Raw genomic sequence first — 25,157 nt, 5'->3', positions numbered from 1 at the left:
GACTCTTCCATATTCCCGCCTCGGCTATCAGCGCAGAACCGCGACCTCCCAATCACATGGTCAATTAGCGCGTGATGAAGCACATTACATGATTGCTCATGGTAGTTGGTGTTAACATGGCAGTTAGTTTTGGTTCATCTGGGCGGCTGCATGCGGTGCCCCCTTTGTGTGGGTTTACTACACAGAGAGGGCTTAAACACATAAACATGTCATCACGGCCGCATAACGGGACAAAACGAAACCACTGATTTCAATGGTTTCATTTTCACTATTGGATTCTTACGCGACAATTTTACGGACGAGAAACGATTGGACTTGCCCTATCCTTCCCACATGTAGCATTAACTATGTGCAGGAAAGATAGGGCAGGACCAATCTTCCCACAATTTTTTTTTTAAACTCTTGCGCCATGGCATGGAGTTGGACGTCCGGCGGGCGTAGTTGTGCATACGGCCATCCGAAACCACCCTTATGATGTATATTAATGGTACATTTATAATCTGTTCTCCAGCTGGGCAGTTTCGCTGTTTCAGTGAATGGCCCAATTCACAATTGTATGATTTGCGCATTACGGATGGTTGAATTGACATTATTTTTACATTTGAAGGCAATTCCTCCATCGGAATGATATCATTAGAGATGAGCGAACACCAAAATGTTCGGGTGTTCGTTATTCAGAACGAACTTCCCGTGATGCTCGAGGGTTCGTTTCGAACAACGAACCCCATTGAAGTCAATGGGCGACCAGAACATTTTTGTATTTCGCCGATGCTCGCTAAGGTTTTCATGTGTGAAAATCTGGGCAATTCAGGAAAGTGATGGGAATGACACAGTGACGGATAGGGCAGGCGAGGGGCTACGTGTTGGGCTGCATCTCAAGTTCACAGGTCCCACTATTAAGCCACAATACCGGCAAGAGTGGGCCCCCCCCCCCTCCCAACAACTTTTACTTCTGAAAAGCCCTCATTAGCATGGCATACCTTTGCTAAGCACCACACTACCTCCAACAAAGCACAATCACTGCCTGCATGACACTCCACTGACACTTCTCCTGGGTTACATGCTGCCCAACCGCCCCCCCTCCCCCCCCCACAGCGCACACCAAAGTGTCCCTGGGCAGCCTTCAGCTGCCCTCATGCCACACCACGCTCATGTCTATTTAGAATTGCGTCTGCCATGACGAGGGACCGCAGGCACACACTGCAGAGGTTGGCACGGCTAGGCAGCGACCCTCTTTAAAAGTGGCGGAGCGATAGCCCACAATGCTGTACAGAAGCAATGAGAAATAGAATCCTGTGCCACCGCCATCAGGAGCTGCACACGTGGGCATAGCAATGGGGAACCTATGTGCCACACACTATTCATTCTGTCAAGGTGTCTGCATGCCCCAGTCAGACCGGGCTTTTTAATTCATAGACACAGGCAGGTACAACTCCCTATTGTGAAGTCCCTGTCGACCCACAACATGGGTGGCTCCCTGGAACCCACCGGCGGTACACAGAAATATCCCATTGCATTGCCCAACACAGCTGAGGTAGTAATGTTGTGCTTAACCCTTTCCAATCCAATTTGTATATGGTTTTCCAAGGGGGCTTACTCTTTTTCTGCCGTTATACAACGGCGCTATATGCTGGCTAAAGCCAGTACTGCATGAGCTGACACGTAGGATAGGCTCCGACAGCAGAGAGGCTGGCAATATACAGTAAGAGAACCCCGACGGACGTCTACCAACAACGGAGCTGTACAGCCTTAAACCCTAATGTCTTCACAGGTCACACAGTGGACTGGAAAGGGTTAATGCAGGTGGGCTTCGGCCCACACTGCATGCCCCAGTCAGACTGGGGTTCTTTACAAGTGGACACATGTAGGTTAAACTCCCTGTGGACCCACTGCCTGGGTGGGTGCCAGGAAGCCACCGGCGGTACATAGAAATATCCCATTGCATTGCCCAACACAGCTGAGGTAGTAATGTCGTGCGTAATACAGGTGGGCTTCGGCCCACACTGCATGCCCCAGTCAGACGGGTTCTTTAGAAGTGTACAGATGTATTAAAAACTCAGTGTGCACCTACAGCATGGGTGGCTCCCTGGAACCCACCGGCGGTACACAAAAATATCCCATTGCATTGCCCAGCACAGCTGAGGTAACGTCAGCTGTAATGCAGGTGGGCTAAAAATTAATTTGATTACACTGTAGGCGAGGGCCCACAAAAATTGCTGTATCAACAGTACTAATGTACATCCCAAAAATTGGCCATGGCCAGCCAAGAGGGCAGGTGAAACCCATTAATCGCTTTGGTTAATGTGGCTTAAGTGGTAACTAGGCCTGGAGGCAGCCCAGTGTAACGAAAAATTGGTTCAAGTTAAAGTTCCAATGCTTTTAAGCGCATTGAAACTTATAAAAATTGTTCTGAAAAATTATTTGAGTGAGCCTTGTGGGCCTAAGAAAAATTGCCCGTTCAGCGTGATTACGTGATGTTTCAGGAGGAGGAGCAGGAGGAGGAGGAGGAGGAATATTAGACACAGATTGATGAAGCGGAAATGTCCCCGTTTTGGATGGTGAGAGAGAACGTAGCTTCCATCCGCGGGTGCAGCCTACGTATTGCTTACGTATCGCTGCTGTCCGCTGGTGGAGAACAGAAGTCTGGGGAAATCCAGCCTTTGTTCATCTTGATGAGTGTTAGCCTGTCGGCACTGTCAGTTGACAAGCGGCTACGCTTATCTGTGATGATTCCCCCAGCCGCACTAAACACCCTCTCCGACAACACGCTAGCCGCAGGACAAGCAAGCACCTCCAGGGCATACAGCGCTAGTTCAGGCCACATGTCCAGCTTCGACACCCAGTAGTTGTAGGGGGCAGAGGCGTCACCAAGGATGGTCGTGCGATCCGCTACGTACTCCCTCACCATCCTTTTACAGTGCTCCCGCCGACTCAGCCGTGACTGGGGAGCGGTGACACAGTCTTGGTGGGGAGCCATAAAGCTGGCCAGGCCCTTAAAGACTGTTGCACTGCCTGGGATGTACATGCTGCTCGATCTACGCACATCCCCTGCTACCTTGCCCTCGGTACTGCGCCTTCTGCCACTAGCGCTGTCGGCTGGGAATTTTACCATCAGCTTGTCCGCAAGGGTCCTGTGGTATAGCAACACTCTCGAACCCCTTTCCTCTTCGGGCATCAGAGTGGGCAGGTTCTCCTTATACCGTGGATCGAGCAGTGTGTACACCCAGTAATCCGTAGTGGCCAGAATGCGTGCAACGCGAGGGTCACGAGAAAGGCATCCTAACATGAAGTCAGCCATGTGTGCCAGGGTACCTGTACGCAACACATGGCTGTCTTCACTAGGAAGATCACTTTCAGGATCCTCCTCCTCCTCCTCCTCCTCAGGCCATACACGCTGAAAGGATGACAGCCAATCAGCCGGTGTACCGTCAGCAGCGGCCCAAGCTGTCTCTTCCCCCTCCTCCTCATCCTCAGGCTCCTCCTCCTCCTCCTGTACGCGCTGAGAAATAGACAGGAGGGTGCCCTGACTATCCAGCGGCATACTGTCTTCCCCCGCCCCCGTTTCCGAGCGCAAAGCAGCTGCCTTTATGGTTTGCAGGGAATTTCTCAAGATGCATAGCAGAGGAATGGTGACGCTAATGATTGTAGCATCGCCGCTCACCACCTGGGTAGACTCCTCAAAATTACCAAGGACATGGCAGATGTCTGCCAACCAGGCCCACTCTTCTGAAAGGAATTGAGGAGGCTGACTCCCACTGCGCCGCCCATGTTGGAGTTGGTATTCCACTATTGCTCTACGCTGCTCATAGAGCCTAGCCAACATGTGGAGCGTAGAGTTCCACCGTGTGGGCACGTCGCACAGCAGTCGGTGCACTGGCAGCTTAAAGTGATGTTGCAGGGTGCGCAGGGTGGCAGCGTCCGTGTGGGACTTGCGGAAATGTGCGCAGAGCCGGCGCGCCTTTACGAGCAGGTCTGACAAGCGTGGGTAGCTTTTCAGAAACCGCTGAACCACCAAATTAAAGACGTGGGCCAGGCATGGCACGTGCGTGAGGCTGCCAAGCTGCAGAGCCGCCACCAGGTTACGCCCGTTGTCACACACGACCATGCCCGGTTGGAGGCTCAGCGGCGCAAGCCAGCGGTCAGTCTGCTGTGTCAGACCCTGCAGCAGTTCGTGGGCCGTGTGCCTCTTATCGCCTAAGCTGAGTAGTTTCAGCACGGCCTGCTGACGCTTGCCCACCGCTGTGCTGCCACACCGCGCGACACCGACTGCTGGCGACATGCTGCTGCTAACACATCTTGATTGCGAGACAGAGGAGGAGGAGGAGGAGGGTGCTTTAGTGGAGGAAGCATACACCTCCGCAGATACCACCACCGAGCTGGGGCCCGCAATTCTGGGGGTGGGTAGGACGTGAGCGGTCCCAGGCTCTGACTCTGTCCCAGCCTCCACTAAATTCACCCAATGTGCCGTCAGGGAGATGTAGTGGCCCTGCCCGCCTGTGCTTGTCCACGTGTCCGTAGTTAAGTGGACCGTGGCAGTAACCGCGTTGGTGAGGGCGCGCACAATGTTGCGGGAGACGTGGTCGTGCAGGGCTGGGACGGCACATCGGGAAAAGTAGTGGCGACTGGGAACTGAGTAGCGCGGGGCCGCCGCCTCCATGATACTTTTGAAGGACTCAGTTTCCACAACCCTATACGGCAGCATCTCAAGGCTGATGAATTTTGCTATGCGGACGGTTAACGTTTGAGCGTGCGGGTGCGTGGCGGCGTACTTGCGCTTGCGCTCGAACACTTGCGCAAGCGACGGCTGAACAGTGCGCTGAACTACACTGCTGGATGGGGCCGAGGACAGCGGAGATGAGGGTGTGGGTGCAGGCCATGAGGCGGTAGTGCCTGTGTCCTGAGAGGGGGGTTGCATCTCAGTGGCAGGTTGGGGCACAGGGGGAGAGGCAGGGGTGCAAACCGGAGGCGGTGAACGGCCTTCGTCCCACCTTGTGGGGTGCTTGGCCATCATATGTCTGCGCATGGTGGTGGTGGTGAGGCTGTTGGTGTTGGCTCCCCGGCTGAGCTTTGCGCAACAAAGGTTGCACACCACTGTTCGTCGGTCGTCAGGCGTCTCTGTGAAAAACTGCCAGACCTTAGAGCACCTCGGCCTCTGCAGGGTGGCATGGCGCGAGGGGGCGCTTTGGGAAACACTTGGTGGATTATTCGGTCTGGCCCTGCCTCTACCCCTGGCCACCGCACTGCCTCTTGCAACCTGCCCTGCTGATGCCCTTGACTCCCCCTCTGAAGACCTGTCCTCCTGAGTAAGCGTTGCACACCAGGTGGGGTCAGTCACCTCATCGTCCTGCTGCTCTTCCTCCGAATCCTCTGTGCGCTGCTCCCTCGGACTTACTGCCCTTACTACTACCTCACTGCAAGACAACTGTGTCTGATCGTCATCATCCTCCTCACCCACAGAAAGTTGTTGAGACAGTTGGCGGAAGTCCCCAGCCTCTTCCCTCGGACCCCGGGAACTTTCGAATGGTTGGGCATCAGTGACGATAAACTCCTCTGGTGGGAGAGGAACCGCTGCTGCCCAATCTAAGCAGGGGCCCGAGAACAGTTCCTGGGAGTGTTCCCGCTCCTGAGCAGGTGTCATTGTAGTGGAGTGAGGAGGCTGGGAGGAAGGAGGAGCAGCAGACAGAGGATTCGGATTTGCAGCAGTGGACGGCGCAGAACTGCGTGTTGACGATAGGTTGCTCGAAGCACTTTCTGCCATCCAGGACAGGACCTGCTCACACTGCTCATTTTCTAATAACCGTCTCCCGCGTGGACCCATTAATTGGGCAATGAATGTGGGGACGCCAGAAACGTGCCTCTCTCCTAATCGCGCAGCAGTCGGCTGCGACACACCTGGATCAGGAGCTTGGCCTGTGCCCACACCCTGACTTGGCCCTCCGCGTCCTCGGCCGCGTCCACGTCCTCTAGGCCTACCCCTACCCCTCAGCATGCTGTATTACCAGTGATTTGATTTCACAGGCAGGAAATAAATTGGCGCAAGACTGCAGGCCAAATATAATTTTTGCCCTTTTGGGAAAACGAAAGGCCCCACTGCCTCTAGTGAATGAATAATCTAAGTTTAATAACTGTGCTGTGTCCCTGCTTATGTGTCACAGAACGTGAGGGTAGCAGAGTTATTATAACTCTGGCAGAGCAGGTATTTTTTTTCCCAATTAAGGAAAGCAAATGGCGAAGCCAGCAGTAAAGCGTAGCTGGCTGCGTATGATTTAGCAATGTTTTTCACGCAGCTCACACGTGTCCACAGGCGTTAGGACGGACAGAGGCTGGACAAATAGATTTGTTTTCAGTTTTTTCCCACCAAAAGGCAGCACTGCGTATATTCAATGAACATGAGAAGTGTAATAACTGTGCTGTGTCCCTGCTTATGTGTCACAGAACGTGAGGGTAGCAGAGTTATTATAACTCTGGCAGAGCAGGTATTTTTTTTCCCAATTAAGGAAAGCAAATGGCGAAGCCAGCAGTAAAGCGTAGCTGGGTGCGTATGATTTAGCACTGTTTTTCACGCAGCTCACACGTCTCCACCGCCCGTAAGGACGGACAGAGGCTGGACAAATAGATTTGTTTCCACTTGTTTTTCCACCAAAAGGCAGCACTGCGTATATTCTATGAATAATAACTGTGTTGTGGCCCTGCCTATACAATTCTTTCCCTGCAGTATCAATGGAGGGTGGAATGCTCTGCAGAGGCGATTTTGAGAAGCCCAAAAAAAATGCAGCACAGCTAACAGCAGCCTGGACAGTACTGCACACGGATAAATATGGCCCTAGAAAGGACCGTTGAGGTTCTTGAAGGCTACACTCACTCCTAACACTCTCCCTGCCTATGCAGCACTTCTGTCCCTAATGCCAGGTGCAACGCTCTGCAGAGCCGATTTTGAGAAAAAAAAAAATGCCACTGCTAACAGCAGCCAACACACAGCTATCAGTGGCCCTAATAAGGACCTTTGGGGGGTCTTGAAGCCTACACTAACTACCAATTCTTTCCCTACAGCAGCTCCGGTACAAACAGCACTGTCCCTCATCTAACTCACACCGCATCTGAGGCGAGCCGCGGGAGGGGCCGACTTTTATATTAGGCGAACACCTGATCTCGCCAGCCACTCACAGCAGGGGGGTGGTATAGGGCTTAAACGTTGCAGGGGGAAGTTGTAATGCCTTCCCTGTCTTTCAATTGGCCAGAAAAGCGCGCTAACGTCTCAGGGAAGGAAGTGAAAATAACCAGAACACCGCATGGTGTTCGTTACGAATAACGAACATCCCGAACACCCTAATATTCGCACGAATATCAAGCTCGGACGAACGCGTTCGCTCATCTCTAGATATCATGTATTATTGGAAGTCATACCTGCCGATGTCATTTTTCCCTGCTGGCGGATCGCACGTGCGGGAAATCACCCTCAGCATGCTCCATTTTCTGCCGGTTTCCTGCACGGACGCCTCCCATTGAAGCTTATGGAAGCCGTCTGTATCTGCTGCACACCCGCAGCTGAATTTCTGCTCTGCCGCGGAAGTGCGGGAGAGCAGGAGTTAAAAAAAAAAAAGAGTGCATGGCGCATGCGCGCGGCAAGCTGCCGGCGTGATGAGCACATCCGCCAGGCCGAAGAAAGAAGATCCGGCCACGACAGAAGGCAGCACCCCAGCGTCCCGACAGGTAAGTAAAATCTCATGTCTGCGGGAAAGGAGGGATCCGCTGCGAGCCCGAATTTCCCAGTGGACATGATGCCTAAGGACACATCGTCCGAAACACTTCAGCGGTTATTGTATGGCGATATTTATGGCATGGTGTTTTTTTAATTGTTTTTCAAAGCATTGATATTTTTATGGTTTGATATCACGCTGAACAGTTATTTTTGTGTAGGTGCAGTATTATGGCCGAGGTGGTTACGGAGTTGGCCGGAATAAATACAACCATTATTACCATTGCTTGCTGTATTTCAACAACTTGAAGGCAATGTAGAATTGTAATAAAGTTTATATTGCAAATACTAAAAAGCTCTTACACAAAAAGATGTAAAATCCCTTTAAATATAAGCATAATAACATTATAGAACAAGTCACAAGATAAGAAAAAAAACATGCAAACTTTGCCGCTGATAGTAATAAGTTTGAAAAATACAATCTTGAGGCCTCATTATCCGCCTGGTGGAGGTGTTCGCCTTCCTCTGGATCCGAGTGGCAGGATTAAAGGTTGGACTTAGAGATGAGCGAACGTACTCGTTTCGAGTACTTACGCACCTTAGTACCTCCATTTTCGAGTACTTCAGTACTCGGGTGAAAAGATTCGGGGGGCGCCGGGGGGCGGGGAGAGGCGTGGCGGTGCGGGGGGTAGCAGCGGGGAACAGGGGGGAGCCCTCTCTCTCTCCCTCTCCCCCCACTCCCCACTGCTACCCCCCGTGCCGCCACGGCGCCCCCCGAATTTTTTCGCCCGAGTACGGAAGTACTCGGAAATCGCGGTATTCGGGCGAAAAAGGGGCGTGGCCGAGCACGTTCGCTCATCTCTAGTTGGACTAGATAGACCCGAGTCTTTTTTCAACCTTAGCAACTAAATAACCGTGTTACTTATGCAATAGTATCATCCAGAAGGAATATTCTACCCGAAAAGCTTCTTCAAAGTAGAATATATCAAAGGTTGCAAAAAAAACTAATATGAAAGAGGACATTGACGTGTAATGCCTGGGGAGCGGACTGATGACTGGAGTGAATGTATACTCTTGGCTACAATGTATTCCAATTTAATTTGGAAGTACAAGACCTTCGTATTCTTTCTGAAGAACAGAGCGGACCTGTTATAAAGTGGTTGTTACCGCGGGCATTCATAATCTACACAGGTATCGATCCTACTAATCCTATTCCTAGTTCCCACTTTAGTACTCCTGCTACACTGCGCCATTTAATATAATGTGGATGTAGTTACAATAATGAATTGGAAGCCTTTACGGTACTTACAGCTACAATATTAACCTTCTATATATATTGATTAAGTCTTAAACAGGTTATTTCCAATGATATTTTATGCCAACAGAGTTCGATGAAGGGTATAGTCACATGAGCCAGATTGGTTGAAGTACAAAGAGGCAGATTGTGATCCCGCTGTATAGAGCTCTGGTGAGACCACATCTGGCTGCTCAGTTTTGGAGACCTCATGTACAGAAGGACAGTGATAGAATAGAACAAGTCGAAAGAGAGGTACAAGAATTGTGGTCTTAAGACCCTTTTTAGACGGCACGATTGTCGTTTGCATGAGCGGGTGACGTCATTACCCGCTCTTGTGCAGCCTGTTTAGATAGGAAGATTCATCGTAGACGCGGTCAACGAGAATCAATTAGTTCTCATTTAGGCTTTCCCATTTGCTACGGGTAAGATTGAACGATCAGTGTTGAAATGGAATGATGAGTGAACGAGTCAATGAAGGATTTTAGAAAGGATTTAGAAATGATTCTCGCTCATAGTTTAGTCATTGGCTCACACTTTTGTTCGTTTGAACGATCATCGTTCCGGCTAATAGCATCCTTCGGCCTCATGTCCACTGAGAAAATCAGGCCCGCCGTGGATTCTTCATGAGGCCTAAAAAGAATAAACTCACCTGCTCCGGACGATGCGGATCTTCCTTCCTTCGTGGCCAGATTTTCTTTCGCCGGGCACATCCGCCGGGCCGAAGAAAGAAGATTCGGCCGCGAAGGAAGGAAGATCCGCATCGTCCGGAGCAGGTGAGTTTAATTCTGGTACGGGTCTACCGCGGATCCGGAGGGCTTCCATAGGCTTTAATAGAAGCGTGGGAGAGGACATGATTGGTACCTTTAACCCTCTCCAATCCACTATCTGACGTCTTCAGACATTCTGATTGAAGCCTCTACAGCTCCGATGTCTGAAGACATCCAGCAGGGTATTCTTACTGTATTACTGGCCGCTCTGTTGTCAGGGGCCTCTCCAGCATGTCCCCTACTGCAGTACTGGCTCTAGCCAGCAGATGGCGCCATTGTATAATGGCAGAAAGAGAAAAACCCCTAGGAAACCCTGAATCCAAAATTGCATTTCAAAGGGTTACATTATAAATTTAAAGGCCTAAATAAGGTTCAGGAAGGAAGTATTTTTAAACACCTTAGTGACCGCAAATACAAGTTTTTACAGAAGTCCCCAAGGAGCCTCCTGTAACGACTGTGAGTAAGAAACATGTCTGATTTCAGCTGTTTAACCCCTAACATGCCACAGCCAATAGCGACCTTGGAGTGTCGATAGGTTGCTATGGCAATCGCTGGTCTGATCAAGGCCTTGGGTTCTGCCATGTAAGCAGCCTATTACAGCCAGGGTCTAACAGGAGAGCTGCCATAGGCATACTACCCTATATTACATAAGCAGTGCAGTGTAGTATGCCAGTGGCTGAATGATCACATCTTTAAGTCCACTTTTGGGGCAAAAGAATTTTATTAAAAAAAAGTTAAAGTTTAATTCTAAAAAATCCAGAGTAAATAAGTCAAAACATTTTCCTCACAAAACCCTTTTTTTATGGAAAAAATAGAAACGCACATGATAGGTATTGCTACGGTTACAATGACTGTATTTTATTCATGCCGCATGCCAAACAACATAAAAACATTACAAAACAAAGACAATGGCAGGATTACTGATTTTCGGTCATCCACCTTGCAAAAAATGCTATAAAAATTGGTCAAAAGATCATATGTACCCGAAAACTCATCCCACATAAAACAATACCTCACACAGCTCTGTGGGTGGACACATGACGATATTATGGGTCCTGAAATGTAGAAATGCCAAAACAATTTTTCTTAAAAAAAAAAAAAAAAATATATATATATATATACACCGTATATACTTGAGTATAAGCCGGCTTTTTCAGCACATTTTTTTTATTGCTGAAAAAGCCCCCCTCGGCTTATACACGAGTGAGGGACTAGGTTAAAAACCCCACAATACTAATCTCCCACCCGGTGTCTGTGTTCCTGGTGCGATGGTCTCCTGGGAGGTGCAGCAAGCTACTATGTAATTCTCCCCACTGTCATCTCTCTGCTTGGCTTTGAATTCCCTTGCCATCAGCAAGTAAAAGATGTGATTGGATCGAGCACCAGCCAATCACAGCCGGTGCTCAATGAACCAATCACAGCCATTCAGTGATGTCATTCCCATAATGGCTGTGAATGATCGAACACCAGCTGTGATTGGCTGGCGCTCAATCCAATCACAGCACTTACTTGCTGATGGTGGGGGAATTCAAAGCCAAGCAGAGAGATAACAGAGAGATGAATTACATAGCAGCTTGCCGCACCACCGGGGAGACTATCGCAGACACCGGCTGAGAGGGAAGTATTGTGTTTTTTTTTTTTACCTAGTCTAGCTAGGCTTATACTCGAGGCACCTGGTTTCCCCAGTTTTTTGTGGTAAAATTAGGTGTCTCGGCTTATGCTCGGGTCGGCTTATACCTGAGTTTATATGGTATTTTTATTGTGCAAAAGTGGTGAAAAATAAAGAAAAGTTTGGTATCACCGTAATCCTATTGACCTGAAAAATTAAGTTAGCATTTATAATTCATGGTGATCAAAGAAAGAAGCCAGAATTGCTGTTTTTGTTCATCTGCCTCTTTAAAAAAAAGGAAACTAAATTTCTCATGCAATGAACACGACTTCACATAACTCTATTGGCAGAAAACTAAAAGTGTAAAGAGTCTTGGAATGCAGTGATGCAAATGCAATTTTTTGTTTTTAAAAAAAGTGTTTTTATTGTGCAGAAGTAGTAACACATAAAAAATTAGTATTGCTGTAATCGTATTGACCCACGGAATAAAGTTGACATATCATTTATACTGAAGTTTACCTTTTCATGTATCGTTCCTGCAGAATGATATTTTTGAGTGGGCTCGAGACCATCGGGTTCATCACAAGTTTTCAGAGACAGATGCAGATCCGCACAATGCTCGGAGGGGACTTTTCTTTTCACACATAGGCTGGCTGTTTGTCCGGAAACACAAAGCTGTTATAGAAAAGGGGAAGACATTAGACCTTCAAGACCTTTTTGCAGACCAAGTTGTCATGTTCCAGAGAAAGTAAGTGATTTCCAATATTTAGAGTTCTTATGTTTTCATATATCTATATATATAAAGCTGAAAGCCCTCACTGACTCACTGATTCACTGACTCACTCACTCACTGACTGACTGACTCACTCGCCAAAAGTTCTCCAACTTCCCAATGTCGTAGAAACATGAAATTTGGCGCAAGCATAGATTATCTCCAAAATAGGAAAAGAAATTGGGTCCAAACTAGATTATTCAATTCTAGCGCAAAAGAATTGGCGTCGAAATTTAACGTACATAATCTAAATCACTCACTTCCCAATGTCATAGAAACTGGAAATTTGGCATGAGCATTGAATATGTCATAGATAGGAAATGTTAATAGGTCCCAACTCGATTATTCAATTCTATGCGCAAAAGAATTGGCGTCAAAATTTTACGTACATAATCTAAATCTCTCACTTCCCAATGTCATAGAAACGTGAAATTTGGCAGGAGCATTGATTATGTCATAAAAAGGAAAAGCTAATAGGTCCCAACTCGATTATTCAATTCTAGCGCAAAAGAATTGGCGTCGAAATTTTACGTGCGGAATGTAATTTTTTCACTTTCCGGTGTCATAGAAACGGGAAATTTGGCACGAGCATTGATTATGTCATAAATAGGAAAAGCTAATGGGTCCCAACTCCATTATTCAATTCTATGAGCAAAAGAATTAGCGTCCAAATTTTAAGTACGGAATCTAATTTTCTCACTTCCCGATGTCATAGAAACAGGAAATTTGGCACGAGCATTGATTATGTCATAAATAGGAAACGCTAATGGGTCCCAACTCGATTATTCAATTCTATGCGCAAAAGAATTAGCGTCCAAAATTTTACGTACGGAATCAAATTTTCTCACTTTCCGGTGTCATAGAAACGTGAAATTTGGCACGAGCATTGATTATGTCATAAATAGGAAAAGTTAATGGGTCTCAACTTGATTATTCAATTCTATGCGCAAAAGAATTAGTGTCCAAATTTTATGTACGTAATCTAATTCTCTCACTTCCTGATGTCATTTTATATAAAGTAAACGTCGCATGGTTACCTCCACGTGGTGTTTCCTGGGTAACGCAGAGAATTATGCAAAATGGTGAACATATGTTTTTCCGGTATCTCTAAAGTAAGCACGACTTCATAAGATTTTCCGTGTGAACACCAGATAAACACCAGTACCAAATTAACTCGGGCGAAGCCGGGTATATCAGCTAGTGTATTATAATAGCTCTATTAAGTACATAATGGGTTCGACCGAATTTCTTCCTCTTTGCAAAATACTGGAGAACGTCATTGGAGGCTACAGAAGTACGCTAGAGCAGCCTGTTGGCTCGATGGTTTGCACTGTTGCATTGCAGCACTGGGGTCCTGGCTTCGAACATACAAACTTTTTATCTAATTCAATGTTTCAGCGCGGCCATTACATAAGGTCGGAGCAGTGCTTCCGCTTCGACCCCGTTGTATCCTCCTGGACGCCGCCTGGATAACTCCTTTAAAAACAGCATGGTGTTGAAAGGTAGACATTCACGTTAAAAGTGAAAAATGTTTAAGATAACATATTAAAGGGGTGGTCTCGCGAAACCAAGTGGGGGTATACACTTCCGTATGGCCATATTAATGCACTTTGTAATGTACATTGTGCATTAAATATGAGCCATACAGAAGTTATTCACTTACCTGCTCCGTTGCTAGCGTCCTCGTCTCCATGGTTCCGTCTAAATTCGCTGGCAGCTTGCTTTTTTAGACGCGCTTGCGCAGTCCGGTCTTCTCCATTCAGCACGAGCCGCTTCAGTGTGCTCCCCGCTACAGCTCTTCTGCGCATGCGCAGACGAGCTGTCACTGCTCGGGAGCGCGCTGAAGCGGCCATTCTGTACCATCCTCTGTTAGAGGAAGGTGCAGAAACTGGAGCTGCCCAGCGGAGAAGCCCAGCCCAGCCCAGCCCAGCAGCCCCGAGAAGCCTCCCAGGTAAGTGATGGGTCGGGGGGCTGCCGCTGCGCCGGGCTGCGCCGGGGGGGGGCTGTCGCTGCGCCGGGGGGGGCTGTCGCTGCGCCGGGGGGGGCTGTCGCTGCGCCGGGGGGGCTGCCGCTGTGATGGGGGGGCTGTCGCTAGGCCGGGGGGGGGCTGCCGCTGCGCCGGGCTGCGCCGGGGGGGCTGTCGCTAGGCCGGGGGGGCTGTCGCTAGGCCGGGGGGGGGCTGCCGCTGTGATGGGGGGGCTGTCGCTAGGCCGGGGGGGGCTGCCGCTGCGCCGGGCTGCGCCGGGGGGGCTGTCGCTAGGCCGGGGGGGGCTGCCGCTAGGCCGGGGGAACTAGCGCTGGGCTCCGGAACCTAGCGCTGGGCTCCGGGGCCTTCACCTGGGCTGAGGGTCTAGCGCTGGGGAGCCGGGGGCTAGCGCCGGTTACCTGCTGTCTGGTCGGCGGCTGCGGGGCGTCTGGTCGGCGGCTGCGATGCGTCCGGTTGCCATGGAGACACAGCTGGCGGCGTCTCGGGAGCGCGCACGTCGGGCTGCAGCGAGCGACGGGGAAAGAGCCGGCGGCCATCTTGAGGAAACTTTTATAAGTTGCTGAAACGCTGGAACGGTAAGTACGAACCAGCTAGAAATGTCATTTACAGGGGGGCTTTGTAATGTATGTTTAATGGGGGGGACTGGGCAAAAAAAAAAATTAACTGCTTCCTCGAGACATCTCCTTTAAGAAGATTTCTTCTCCTAACACGTGCTTTATGCAGCAGACTTCATCTGAAAGTAATTACGGAAGTCAATCTTTTGAGGAAAGATTTCATGCTAACTTTTTTCTGTTACACACTTAAAGGGGTTGTCCCGAGGCAGCAAGTGGGTCTGTACACTTCTGCATGGCCATAATAATGCACTTTGTAATGTACATTGTGCATTAATTATGAGCCATGCAGAAGTTATAAAAAGTTTTATACTTACCTGTTCCGTTGCTGGCGTCCTCGTCTCCATGGTGCCGACTAATTTTCGCCCTCCGATGGCCAAATTAGCCGCGCTTGCGCAGTCCGGGTCTTCTGCAGTCTTCTATGGGGCTCCGTGTAGCTCCGTGTAGCTCCGCCCCGTCACGTGCCGATTCCAGCCAATCAGGAGGCTGGAATCGGCAGTGGACCGCACAGAAGAGCTGCGGTCCACGGAGGAAGAGGCCATCTTCAGCGGTGAGTAGAGAAGTCACCGGAGCGCGGGGATTCAGGTAAGCGCTCCGGTGAGCTTTCTTTACCTCCCTGCATCGGGGTTGTCTCGCGCCGAACGGGGGGGGGGTTGAAAAAAAAAAAAACCCGTTTCGGCGCGGGACAACCCCTTTAAATTATTTTTCAGTTTCTATGTCTACCGTATCATTATGAGTGACAATTTTAATGCACAGTAGTTAACAGAGAGGAGAGTAATAAAAAAGTGAGGAAACGTTTGGTTCCGGTACGGGGATGTGAAGACGCCCGATGGGGGACCCCCCCAAGAAAGTACCTGCTAAGTCTTTGGCAGTAGGCCTCACGGCAATACCAGAGCACAGAAAGAAATGGCACTAACATCTAGCAGCTGCACGTTGCTGGTCCTGGCAGTTCCAGGTTTGCAAGGCTACTCACAGCCTACTGCGGCTCCTTGAAGCACTATACGAGTGGTGCCATGTTACAAGGACCATGCACCCATAGGGTGGATCACCCCGCAACGAGATCCGCTACACGGCCAAGACATAGAGGACCTTAGAAGACAGGGTGAGTGAAAACTTGGTACAGATTGACATAGCTGCTTTTAGGAAAAGGGATCTATGTCCTCCATTGACTGCTCATTGCCCTATGCTGATTATTAACAGACAACTATCTCCCTTTGCTCTCTCTTCATTCAGATGCCCAATGGCAGCACTAACATTCCATAAGCTCCACATAATTACACCCCAGCATTTAGTGTCTGTCTCACTCTGCAGTAAGTGATGCTACTTAAAAGGGTAGAAGTGCAGTGACACATGCCAACCTGCCTGAAGTTTCTGGAACACTTACACAGCTAAGCACAGCCTATTATACTGGATGGAACACTGTCTTCTCCACAGTACACTATGCACTAAAGACCCTTTACTCAGCTCTGACCAGGACAATACCAATAGTATAAAACAAACAATCTTAGACACTATTGATACCATCTGGTCTCTTGATCTGTCTTCCCAAGATCTTTGTCCATTGAGGGTATGAAGCCTAAGGCAGATCTGTTGTTGGATTATAAACACCTAGCGATTGAGGTCACAAAGGAAATTACTCCTGACACTCAAAAGACGTTAGAGATAACAATTCAGTCAACCGTGCTACAGCCACAACAATAAACAAAATAACTCTACCAAAAATACAGACATCGAGACCAGAAGGTCACAACTGGAAGATTTTCATAATTCTACACAGAATATAGCAGTTTCAGGCACTGGGTTGGAGCCTCAGGAGTAGTAGCCACAGGTCTGGAGGGTAGTCAGGGATGAGCCAGGAGTCAGCAACAGGAGGTCTCGGTTTGCAATACAAATAGATGAAGTGGGTAACATAGTTAGATGGAAAGCCAGAGGTCAGCAACAAGAGATCTCGGTTTGCAGTACAAATGGATGAAGTGGGTAGTGTAGTCAGATGGAAAGCCAGAAATCGGTATTGGGAGGTCTAGTCACAATAGCCAAGGAGTAGGCAGAAGTGGAGCTGATCAATCAATGCTGGGGAGCAGAAAAATCATGCAAGGAGTCTTAATTAGCAGCAGGGCAGAGCCAGGACAGAAAGGTAGGAACTAGATCAGGAGCAAGGAACCAGAAACAAGGATACAGCAAGGGAGTAGAGATGAGCAAGCGTACTCGCTAAGGGCAATTACTCAATCAAGCATTGCCCTTAGCGAGTGCCTGCCCGCTGGCAAGAAAAGGTTCGGCAGCGGGCGGGGAGCAGCGGGGGAGAGCGGGGAGGAATGGAGGGGAGATCTCTCTCTCTCCCCCGCTCCCACCTGCTCACTGCCGCAACTCACGTCTCACCCGCGCCGGCAGCCGAACCTTTTCTTCCGAGTGGGCAGGTACTCACTAAGGACAATGCTCAATCGAGTAATTGTCCTTAGCGAGTATGCTCGCTCATCTCCACAAGGGAGCTTATCCAGAAAGAGCTGTCGGCTGGAGTACAGGAGGTCCTGGGTTCAATCCCTGACAGAGAAGCAGTTATGTTTAGCCTTACTAAAAAATAAACAACTAGCAGAAAAATTAATATGTCTTCCTGAGAAAGCAAAGCTTAACGATTTAGGCCGCCTGCACACGAGCGGAAATCCCGCCGCGGGATTTCCCGCGGGATTTCCGCCGCTGAAAGTCTGCATAGGAGTGCATTAAAATACGCACTCCTATGCAGACGGCCGCGGTTTGGCCGCGCGAAATCTCGCGCGGCAAACAAACCGCGGCATGTCCTAATTTTCTGCGGGGCACGCACTCACCCGGCCGCCGGCTCCGGTCTGCGCATGCGCCGGCTGCACGGCAGCCGGCACATGAAAGAGCCGGGGCCGCCAGGCGCGGGTGAGTACGCGCTCGTCCCTGCAGGCGCTCGGGTCGGATCGCGCGGCGAGAATTCTCGCTGCCGGATCCGACCCGCTCGTCTGCAGGCGGCCAAAGGAGGAAAAATCACAGCATGCTCTATTTTTCTGCAGAATCTGTGCAGGCAGCCTCTATTGAAGTCAATGGAGGCTGTCCGACCCACAGCTCATAACATTGCATATGGACTACAATTAGCAATGACACAGAAAATACAAACACTAAAAAAGAAACTGTACTATGTGCCCCCATGGGCGACTATCCGTAATACAGATTATTCAGGTATGCAGGGTATTTAGACAATATTGAGCACCACCCAGGACAGACAAAGTTCCACAAGCATCAGGGTAAATCAACGTATGACACAAGAGAACAAAATCAATGACAGGGGAACCACTAAGGAAATACAGACAAACCACCAAAGTAACACCTAAAGAAATGACAAACCACAGAAATATAAACACCAAGCTGTAGAACCAACTTTAATAGTGCAGCCAGCCCATCTATGTGTCGAGACCGAGACCGTGACACTACCATTCACAATAGGTATAAGCTGTGACTTTCTACTCTCCTCTCTGCAAAATGATCTCTGCGGGAGTCACGGAACATGTCTAGAAGAGTCTCCTATGCAAGTCAGTGGGACTCTCCTGTTCATTGTGTGAGTGGCCCATGAAGCTGCTGTAAAGCATGTTGTTAGATGCAGCTCAGGAAAGATGGCCGCCCCCATAGTCATCTACAGACAAAAGAATAGGAAAAAATTCCACAATCTGAAAATAAAAACAGATTAGAAAAATGGAAAATATTTCATTTTCTGGTTTTAATGAATAATAAAAAATGTTAGTAATTCAGTCCCTTTATACGACCTCCAGGTATTTATCTACTGCTTTAGACTTTAGAACTGCTGTCATACCTACATAAGGCATCAGACTGGAAATTTAATTGAATCATAAAGTTAAACTACAGAAGGGACGCAGCTTAGCAGCGGGTTCTTCACCGCACAGCATGCTGGACGCATTCAGGCCTTCCTCTCCGCAGTCGGAACAACAATTATCTTCTATTCATTGAACTTTTAACATTTTGATTTAGAAAATACGCAATATATTAACAATGATTACATTTTATGTGACAGGTTTAATTTCGTATAATGTCCCCGTAAGCAATTTAAAAGTTACTTGGCTTTAGCTTAACGTCTGTTTCAGTCGGGGGGCGGAGGATCCACAGCAGCTGGAAAAGTAATGTATGCTAAAAATACTCGACTTCACAACTAGTCAAGTCAAAGGGAAGAGGCCAGATATGTGTGTGTGCATGAATTTGTTTTCCCACAAAACACACATAGTGAAAATATGGGAAGCTTAAAGAAACACTCTGATCAAAACCTGTGGGGACTAAAAAAAGTGTAAAAATGAGTTTAAAAAAACTTTTATTATTTAAAAAAATTAAAGGTAATAAAAGTTAAAAGAAAAACTTTTCCCATATTTAAAAAAAAGAAATGAAAAAAAAGAAAACCCATACACTATTACGCATAGTGCAGGGCTTGAGGCGGTCGGAGCATGGCTGAGGCATATAAAGAATACCAAGGAGATTCCCTGCATCAAATTTCACCACCTCCCGCCCTACAATAGGCATAACATAGTTTCGCTTGGAGTGTTGCTTTAATTTCAGAATGTGTATACAGCCAGCACCCACTTGCAACAGCCACGATCAGCACTTATGCTGGTCGCGGTTATTAACGCTTTCAATTCTGAGTGCATATTTAGTTCAGGGGTCCTAATTGGCCTCCCTCACGATGAGATTGCAGGGTGTCATTTGGTTGTCCTTGCAGCCTTCTGAAGGCTTCCATGGCTGCCAACAGGATTGTAAGTATTATGGGGTGCAGAGGGTGCGGTCGCGCCTGGGCCCAGGAGCCCTAGGATGCCCCTAAAGTCTCTCTTCCCCATATTGCAAACTAATACTATCAATGAAGATTTATAGTTGGGGGCCCAGTTCCAGATTTTGCACTGGGGCCCAGCAGTTTCAAATTACACCACTGGCTTCCATTGCAGGTTGCCTATAAAGCCATGCCAGTGGCATGATCTCATAGACTGCCTGTGAGATCGTGGTATAAAGTACTACTGTGGTATTACGTTGAACTTGCAATCGTCTGGTCACTCTTGCAGTAAAAGTCCCTTGTAGGGAGTATAAAAAGTTTCATTAATAAATTTAAAAAATCAAAAGGTAGTAAAACTGAAAAAAAAAAGCCTTTTCCCATTTCTAAAGTAAAAATAAATAAATAAAAAAACATACTTTTAGTATGCATACTATAAAAGTCCAATTTAGCAAAGTAACACGTTACTTATCCCGCATGGTGAGCATCGTCAGGAAAAAAATACAGAACATCAGAATTGTGCTTTTTTGGCTGCTATCGACGACCCCATTGGAAGCAATGGGCTGCCAGCAACCCCTGCAGTGATTTTCAGGGAAAGGCTTTAAATATAAGCACTTCCCTGAAAATCATCCCTAGCTGCTGTAGAAAAAAATGTAGACTCACCTCTCCGCCGCTGTGAGCCCCACAGTGGTGAAGAGGTGAGTATATATTTTTTACATTTTTTTTACACATTCTAGACATGATTTTCAGGGAAGGGCTTACATTTAAAGCCCGTCCCCGAAAATCACTGCAGTGGTTGCCTGCATCCCATTGCTTTCAATGGGGCCACCGGCAGCAGCTGCGGCCCCATTGAATGCAATGGGAGAACATCATGATCCTCTGCCACAGCTGTTACAACTGTGGCAGGGGATTCTTTACTCTTCACAGGGAGTGCCATCATTACTGAACGCTGTGACAGTGCTGTCACAGTGTTCAGTGACAAGGGGCCTCCCGCGGGGAATATTGATGCGCAGCACGGACCTATGGTGCACGCACGTCCTATGTTTTGCAGGTATGTGCATTTCCTTGCCTGTAAAACACAGACATGTGAACACAGCATAGGAAAACAATGGTTCCAAATAGACGCGCGGTTGTGTGCGCATGTAAACGTGCTCGTGTGAACGAGGCCTGAATATCTAAATAAGTGAAATAACCCAACCATTAGTTAGTCCATCAACTAATTGACCAGATCTATCTGATAGCAGAGTTAAACAATGGATTTTAGTTTACAGCGATGCTCCATTACAACCAGCTCTGCATGTTGGACTTTACTATGAAAATGAAATACTGCAATCATATCAATTTTTCCACAAGAACACAATATGTTGAAATACAGCAGTCTGTCGAATGAAGGCACGAGAACATGATTGAACCACAGAGGAAAGTCATTATTTCCAAATGGAGGTGATCTGGGAGAGTTGTGAATTATCTGAGGAATGGCAGGCCTGCTAAGAGAACTCTCAAAAGGACATTTAGAGGGAATGTGCCATCAGGAAATGACCTCGTCTGCAAATCATGGTTTTTCTTGTTAAATATATGTTTTAAATAGGTTTTGATGTTTTAATTTTAATGTCACAATTTATATTCTAAAAAATTCAAAATCTTGCATTTTCACACTCAGCACAAAGTCTAACACTAGTCTGACACTTCCTGATCTGTAGCGAAAACTTTTCAGCAGTGACCTCACTGACAGCACAGGCAGGATTACACTGAAAGCTAACACATAGATATAGATAACATAGGATCCAACATTCACAATAGGTGGAGTCTAGAGATGAGCGAGTAGTGCCTTAGCTGAGTATCTCCCCGCTCGTCTCTAAAGATTCGGGGGCCGGCGCGGGTGACAGGTGAGTTGCGGCGGGGAGCAGGGGGGAGAGAGGGAGAGAGAGATCTCCCCTCCGTTCCTCCCCACTCTCCCCCGCCGGCCCCCGAATCTTTAGAGACAAGTGGGGAGATACTCGGCTAAGGCACTACTCACTCGAGTAACGTGCCTTAGCGAGTATACTCGCTCATCTCTAGTAGAGTCACAACTTATCCACTCCCTCGCTGTGTGCAATGTCCTCTGCACAGGTCACAGAAGATGCCAAGAACAATCTCCTATAGAAGTCAATGAGTTGGCTCCTGTCCATTGTGTGTCAAATGACGCCAAATAACAAACCAAGGTTGTCAGCATAATAAGTGATCCTCCAACCTCAATTCCTGCAAAAGAAAAAGATACCTATAGAATAAAGTAAACTGACCTCAGGTACCATATCAGATACAAGGAGTATGAGCATGGAATACAATACAATATAAAAGCAAGTTGATAATCGCATAAAGATAAAGCGCTATACTGGCAAATAAAAGTGCCAAGTGCATAACCTGAACCCATTCCCTGTAGTAATGGCACTGGAAGATATAAGGTAAAGCCAGGAAGATGTCCAGAAGTCAAGGGGCAGTGAAGGGGAAACGCCTAAATACACGCATTTCGCCCCGTAAAGATATTAGGCTTCCTTAGAGTTAACAGGTAATGATACTGTATGCATAAATATAACAAAAAGAATAAACAAACATTACATACCTGTACGGCTTGGAAGGAGGCCAGCCATAGCAAGACCGTATAGGTCCGGCGCCAGAGCTTATTCATAGCGCATGCATGAGAAATAACACATCCTGGTATGACGTGGGAGGTGGTATCACAATGCAGATTCAGGATACAATGCAGACGAAGGAGTTACAAAATACACAATTTTTACTTACAAACAAAATAAGGAAATAAAAATAAAAGTGCTAAGTGCATAACCTTCCCTGTAATAATGGCACTGGAAGATATAAGGTAAAGCTGGGAAAATGTCCGAAAATTAAGGAGCAGTGAGGAGGAAGGAGAGGGGTAAACACACCGTAAGCAGAAAGAAAGAGGACCCAAGTACAGAGACCACTCTCCAGACCATGATCAGGACAAACGTTGATACAGACCACATTAGTTAATCAAGATGATGTTCCTATTGATTGAGACGTTCTTAATCTTCAACTACTGAACTTGACATCATACTCTGTCTGATGCAGAGATTTCCAATCTACAGAAGTCATTATAGGGACCTGGTACATTCCAACAGCATCATAAACTAAGTTATGGAGCCATTCGGGGAGGTGACAGGGAGCCCGGTGATGTATTTTTTATACTCACCTGCTCCTTCGTTCCTGAAGTTTCCTTCTGTGAAAGGGAGAGTGCGCACATGGCCATCTGAAAAGAGTCAGATTTTTGGGCACCACATAGACTTCACAGAGGTACACCAGAGGAACGATGAAGCAGGCGAGTATAAAAAATACTCCCAGCTCACTGTCACCTTCTTGAATAGCACCATAACTTCTCCTATGCAGAACTTGGAAAAATCTTTCTTTGAAAAGGATGTCTATTTGCTCTGTCGACACATGACTTTCTAGACTTCTTTATCAACAACCATCTTTGATTTGATACCTTGCCTGAGGGGGATCATCAGACCTTTCGGGAACTTTTGGTTCTTATGAGAGATAACAAGAGCCCTTCAGATAAAAGATTTTTTTCCCCAGCATAACCCTTACAATCCACTATCAGTTTACATTTCTTTCTGTATGTTCAAATATTTGACGCTGTGGATCAGGATGCGCATCATTTGGCACTTGATCGTCATATAGGTGAGAATATACCTCAAGTGTAGACATGAGCGAACGTGCTCGTTTAGAGCAATTACTCGATTGAGCATCGCTTTTTTCGAGTAACTGCCTAATCAGGTGAAAAGATTCGGGGGGGGGGGGGCACCCGAATCTTTAGAGACGAGCGGGCAGGTACTCGCATAAGGCACTACTCGCTCGAGTAGTTTGCCTTAGCTCATCTCTAATGGTAACCACCTTGCTTTGTTATTTGGTGTCGTTTCACACTATCCTAAATGTTTTTATGCATAGTCCATGTATGTAGTTATATCCACAATGAACTTTGTTATGAATTTAAGTGAGTGTATATTTGCTGTGTACGTGGGTCTACATATACACTGCCTTTTTCTTTTCATTTTTCATTCTTCTCTAAGCTTGGTTATTCATGATGCATCATAAGTGAGAAACAAAAAAGTGCAAATGGAAAGATGGAACAATACCTCTAAAGCTCCACCTATTGCAAAGCAGCATTTCTGCCAGTCAATGTGAGACTTTTTAAACAAGCCTTATAACAATGTCTGTGAATTGTGAGTCAAAACCAGAATAACCATACACAGACACACATCTTCAAAGTGCTCTTCTTAAGAAGAAACAATACCCTTCCTGATCCACATATATTGGCCTCTCACTAGCCAAGCCAAAAACCTTCTGCACACCAATAAGGGGCAAAAACACCAAAACTGTACATGTCTGTACATGTTTTTTTGGTTTTGGCTCATAATTCCCAGTCATTCCCAGTCATAAGGCTTGTTAAAAAGTCTGACATTGACTTTCAGGAATGCTGCCTTCCAATAGGTGGTACTGCAGAGATATTGTTCTATATCCCCATTTGCATATTTCCCAGAGGAGCATGCATGGCCTTATAAGTCTCCTCACACACCTTCAAGGTGCTCTCCTTAAGGAGTACTGATATACTTCCTGACAAACAAAAGACGGAAACCATAGCTATCATACTTACCTCAGTTTCAAAAAGCAGAAAAAAAAACTTGACGATCCCAAAGCCCTTTGAGATAATAATGTTCTATAGATACACAAACCAAACGCTGAACTCCTCGAGACTCAAAAATATATTAAAGCAATCATATATAGTATTCCACATACTGTGAGAACAGGTAGGAATTGTGGTGATAGTTTTTGTCTGGGGAGGTCTTGTTGCTAAACTGCTAACAATGTACCAGTATTGTAAAATTCCTTAAATTCTGTACTTTGCCAGAAATTCCCTAAGAATGACCAGCTTGGATCCACACAGATCGTATTCTGTATTCGGTATGACACGAATATGTAATATCCAACTTTTTTTTCTAAATATTATCATGTGATGTACTGATTTTCTTTCACTGAAAAAAACCTGCTTTTGTGGAAATCACAAGATTTGTGGACAGAACAATGGTGCATATTCAGACGAAGCTGGGTCGCTTGAAGGTTATCCCTCTTTATTTCAGACCTGCTAATAATATATCCTATTTAAAAAAATGTATAAATAAAAATGATATAAGAGGCTGATTCTGTTAATAAGCAAAATGAATAGTTGCATTTTTAGAAGAAAACACTCTAGCAAAGTTTAATATAGTTAGCGCTGTAATGTTGCAGGGGCTGTAATGCCAGTTCATAGTTTGTAATCACTCAGTAATCTAGGATTGTATGATGAAGGCTTCTCTCACACAAGCGCATATCAGCCGGCCATTTCAAAAACAGCTGATATATGGTACGTTGGGAGTGAAAAATCTGGTGAACAGGTGCACAAATCAAACATTTGTGCACCCGTTCATAAAGCCTGATGAGGCCAGCGCAAATGCGCCAAGCTCACCAGGCCATCGCCCATTTCCCCTCCCTCCCTATCGCAGGCTCACCTCTCATTCCTCCCTGCTCATTCTGTGCAATGGGAGGGGGTGGGATGGGGGCAGAGCTAAGCGCAGGTCCACTCCGCCTCCTC

General features: G+C 47.1%; 1 protein-coding gene across 1 annotated transcript in view; it reads left to right on the top strand.

Annotated features, from left to right (window-relative positions):
• SCD5 (stearoyl-CoA desaturase 5) overlaps positions 1 to 25,157 on the top strand; it is a 154,723-nt gene that overhangs the window by 116,322 nt on the left and 13,244 nt on the right. The window contains exon 3 of the mRNA XM_066574919.1: positions 11,912 to 12,117. Coding sequence (XP_066431016.1) covers positions 11,912 to 12,117 — 206 coding nt within the window. The remainder of the gene's footprint in view (positions 1 to 11,911; positions 12,118 to 25,157) is intronic.

Source organism: Eleutherodactylus coqui, chromosome 7 (assembly GCF_035609145.1).
Source record: "Eleutherodactylus coqui strain aEleCoq1 chromosome 7, aEleCoq1.hap1, whole genome shotgun sequence".
Classification (NCBI taxonomy): domain Eukaryota; kingdom Metazoa; phylum Chordata; class Amphibia; order Anura; family Eleutherodactylidae; genus Eleutherodactylus; species Eleutherodactylus coqui.
This window is presented reverse-complemented; position numbering and strand designations above follow the sequence as displayed.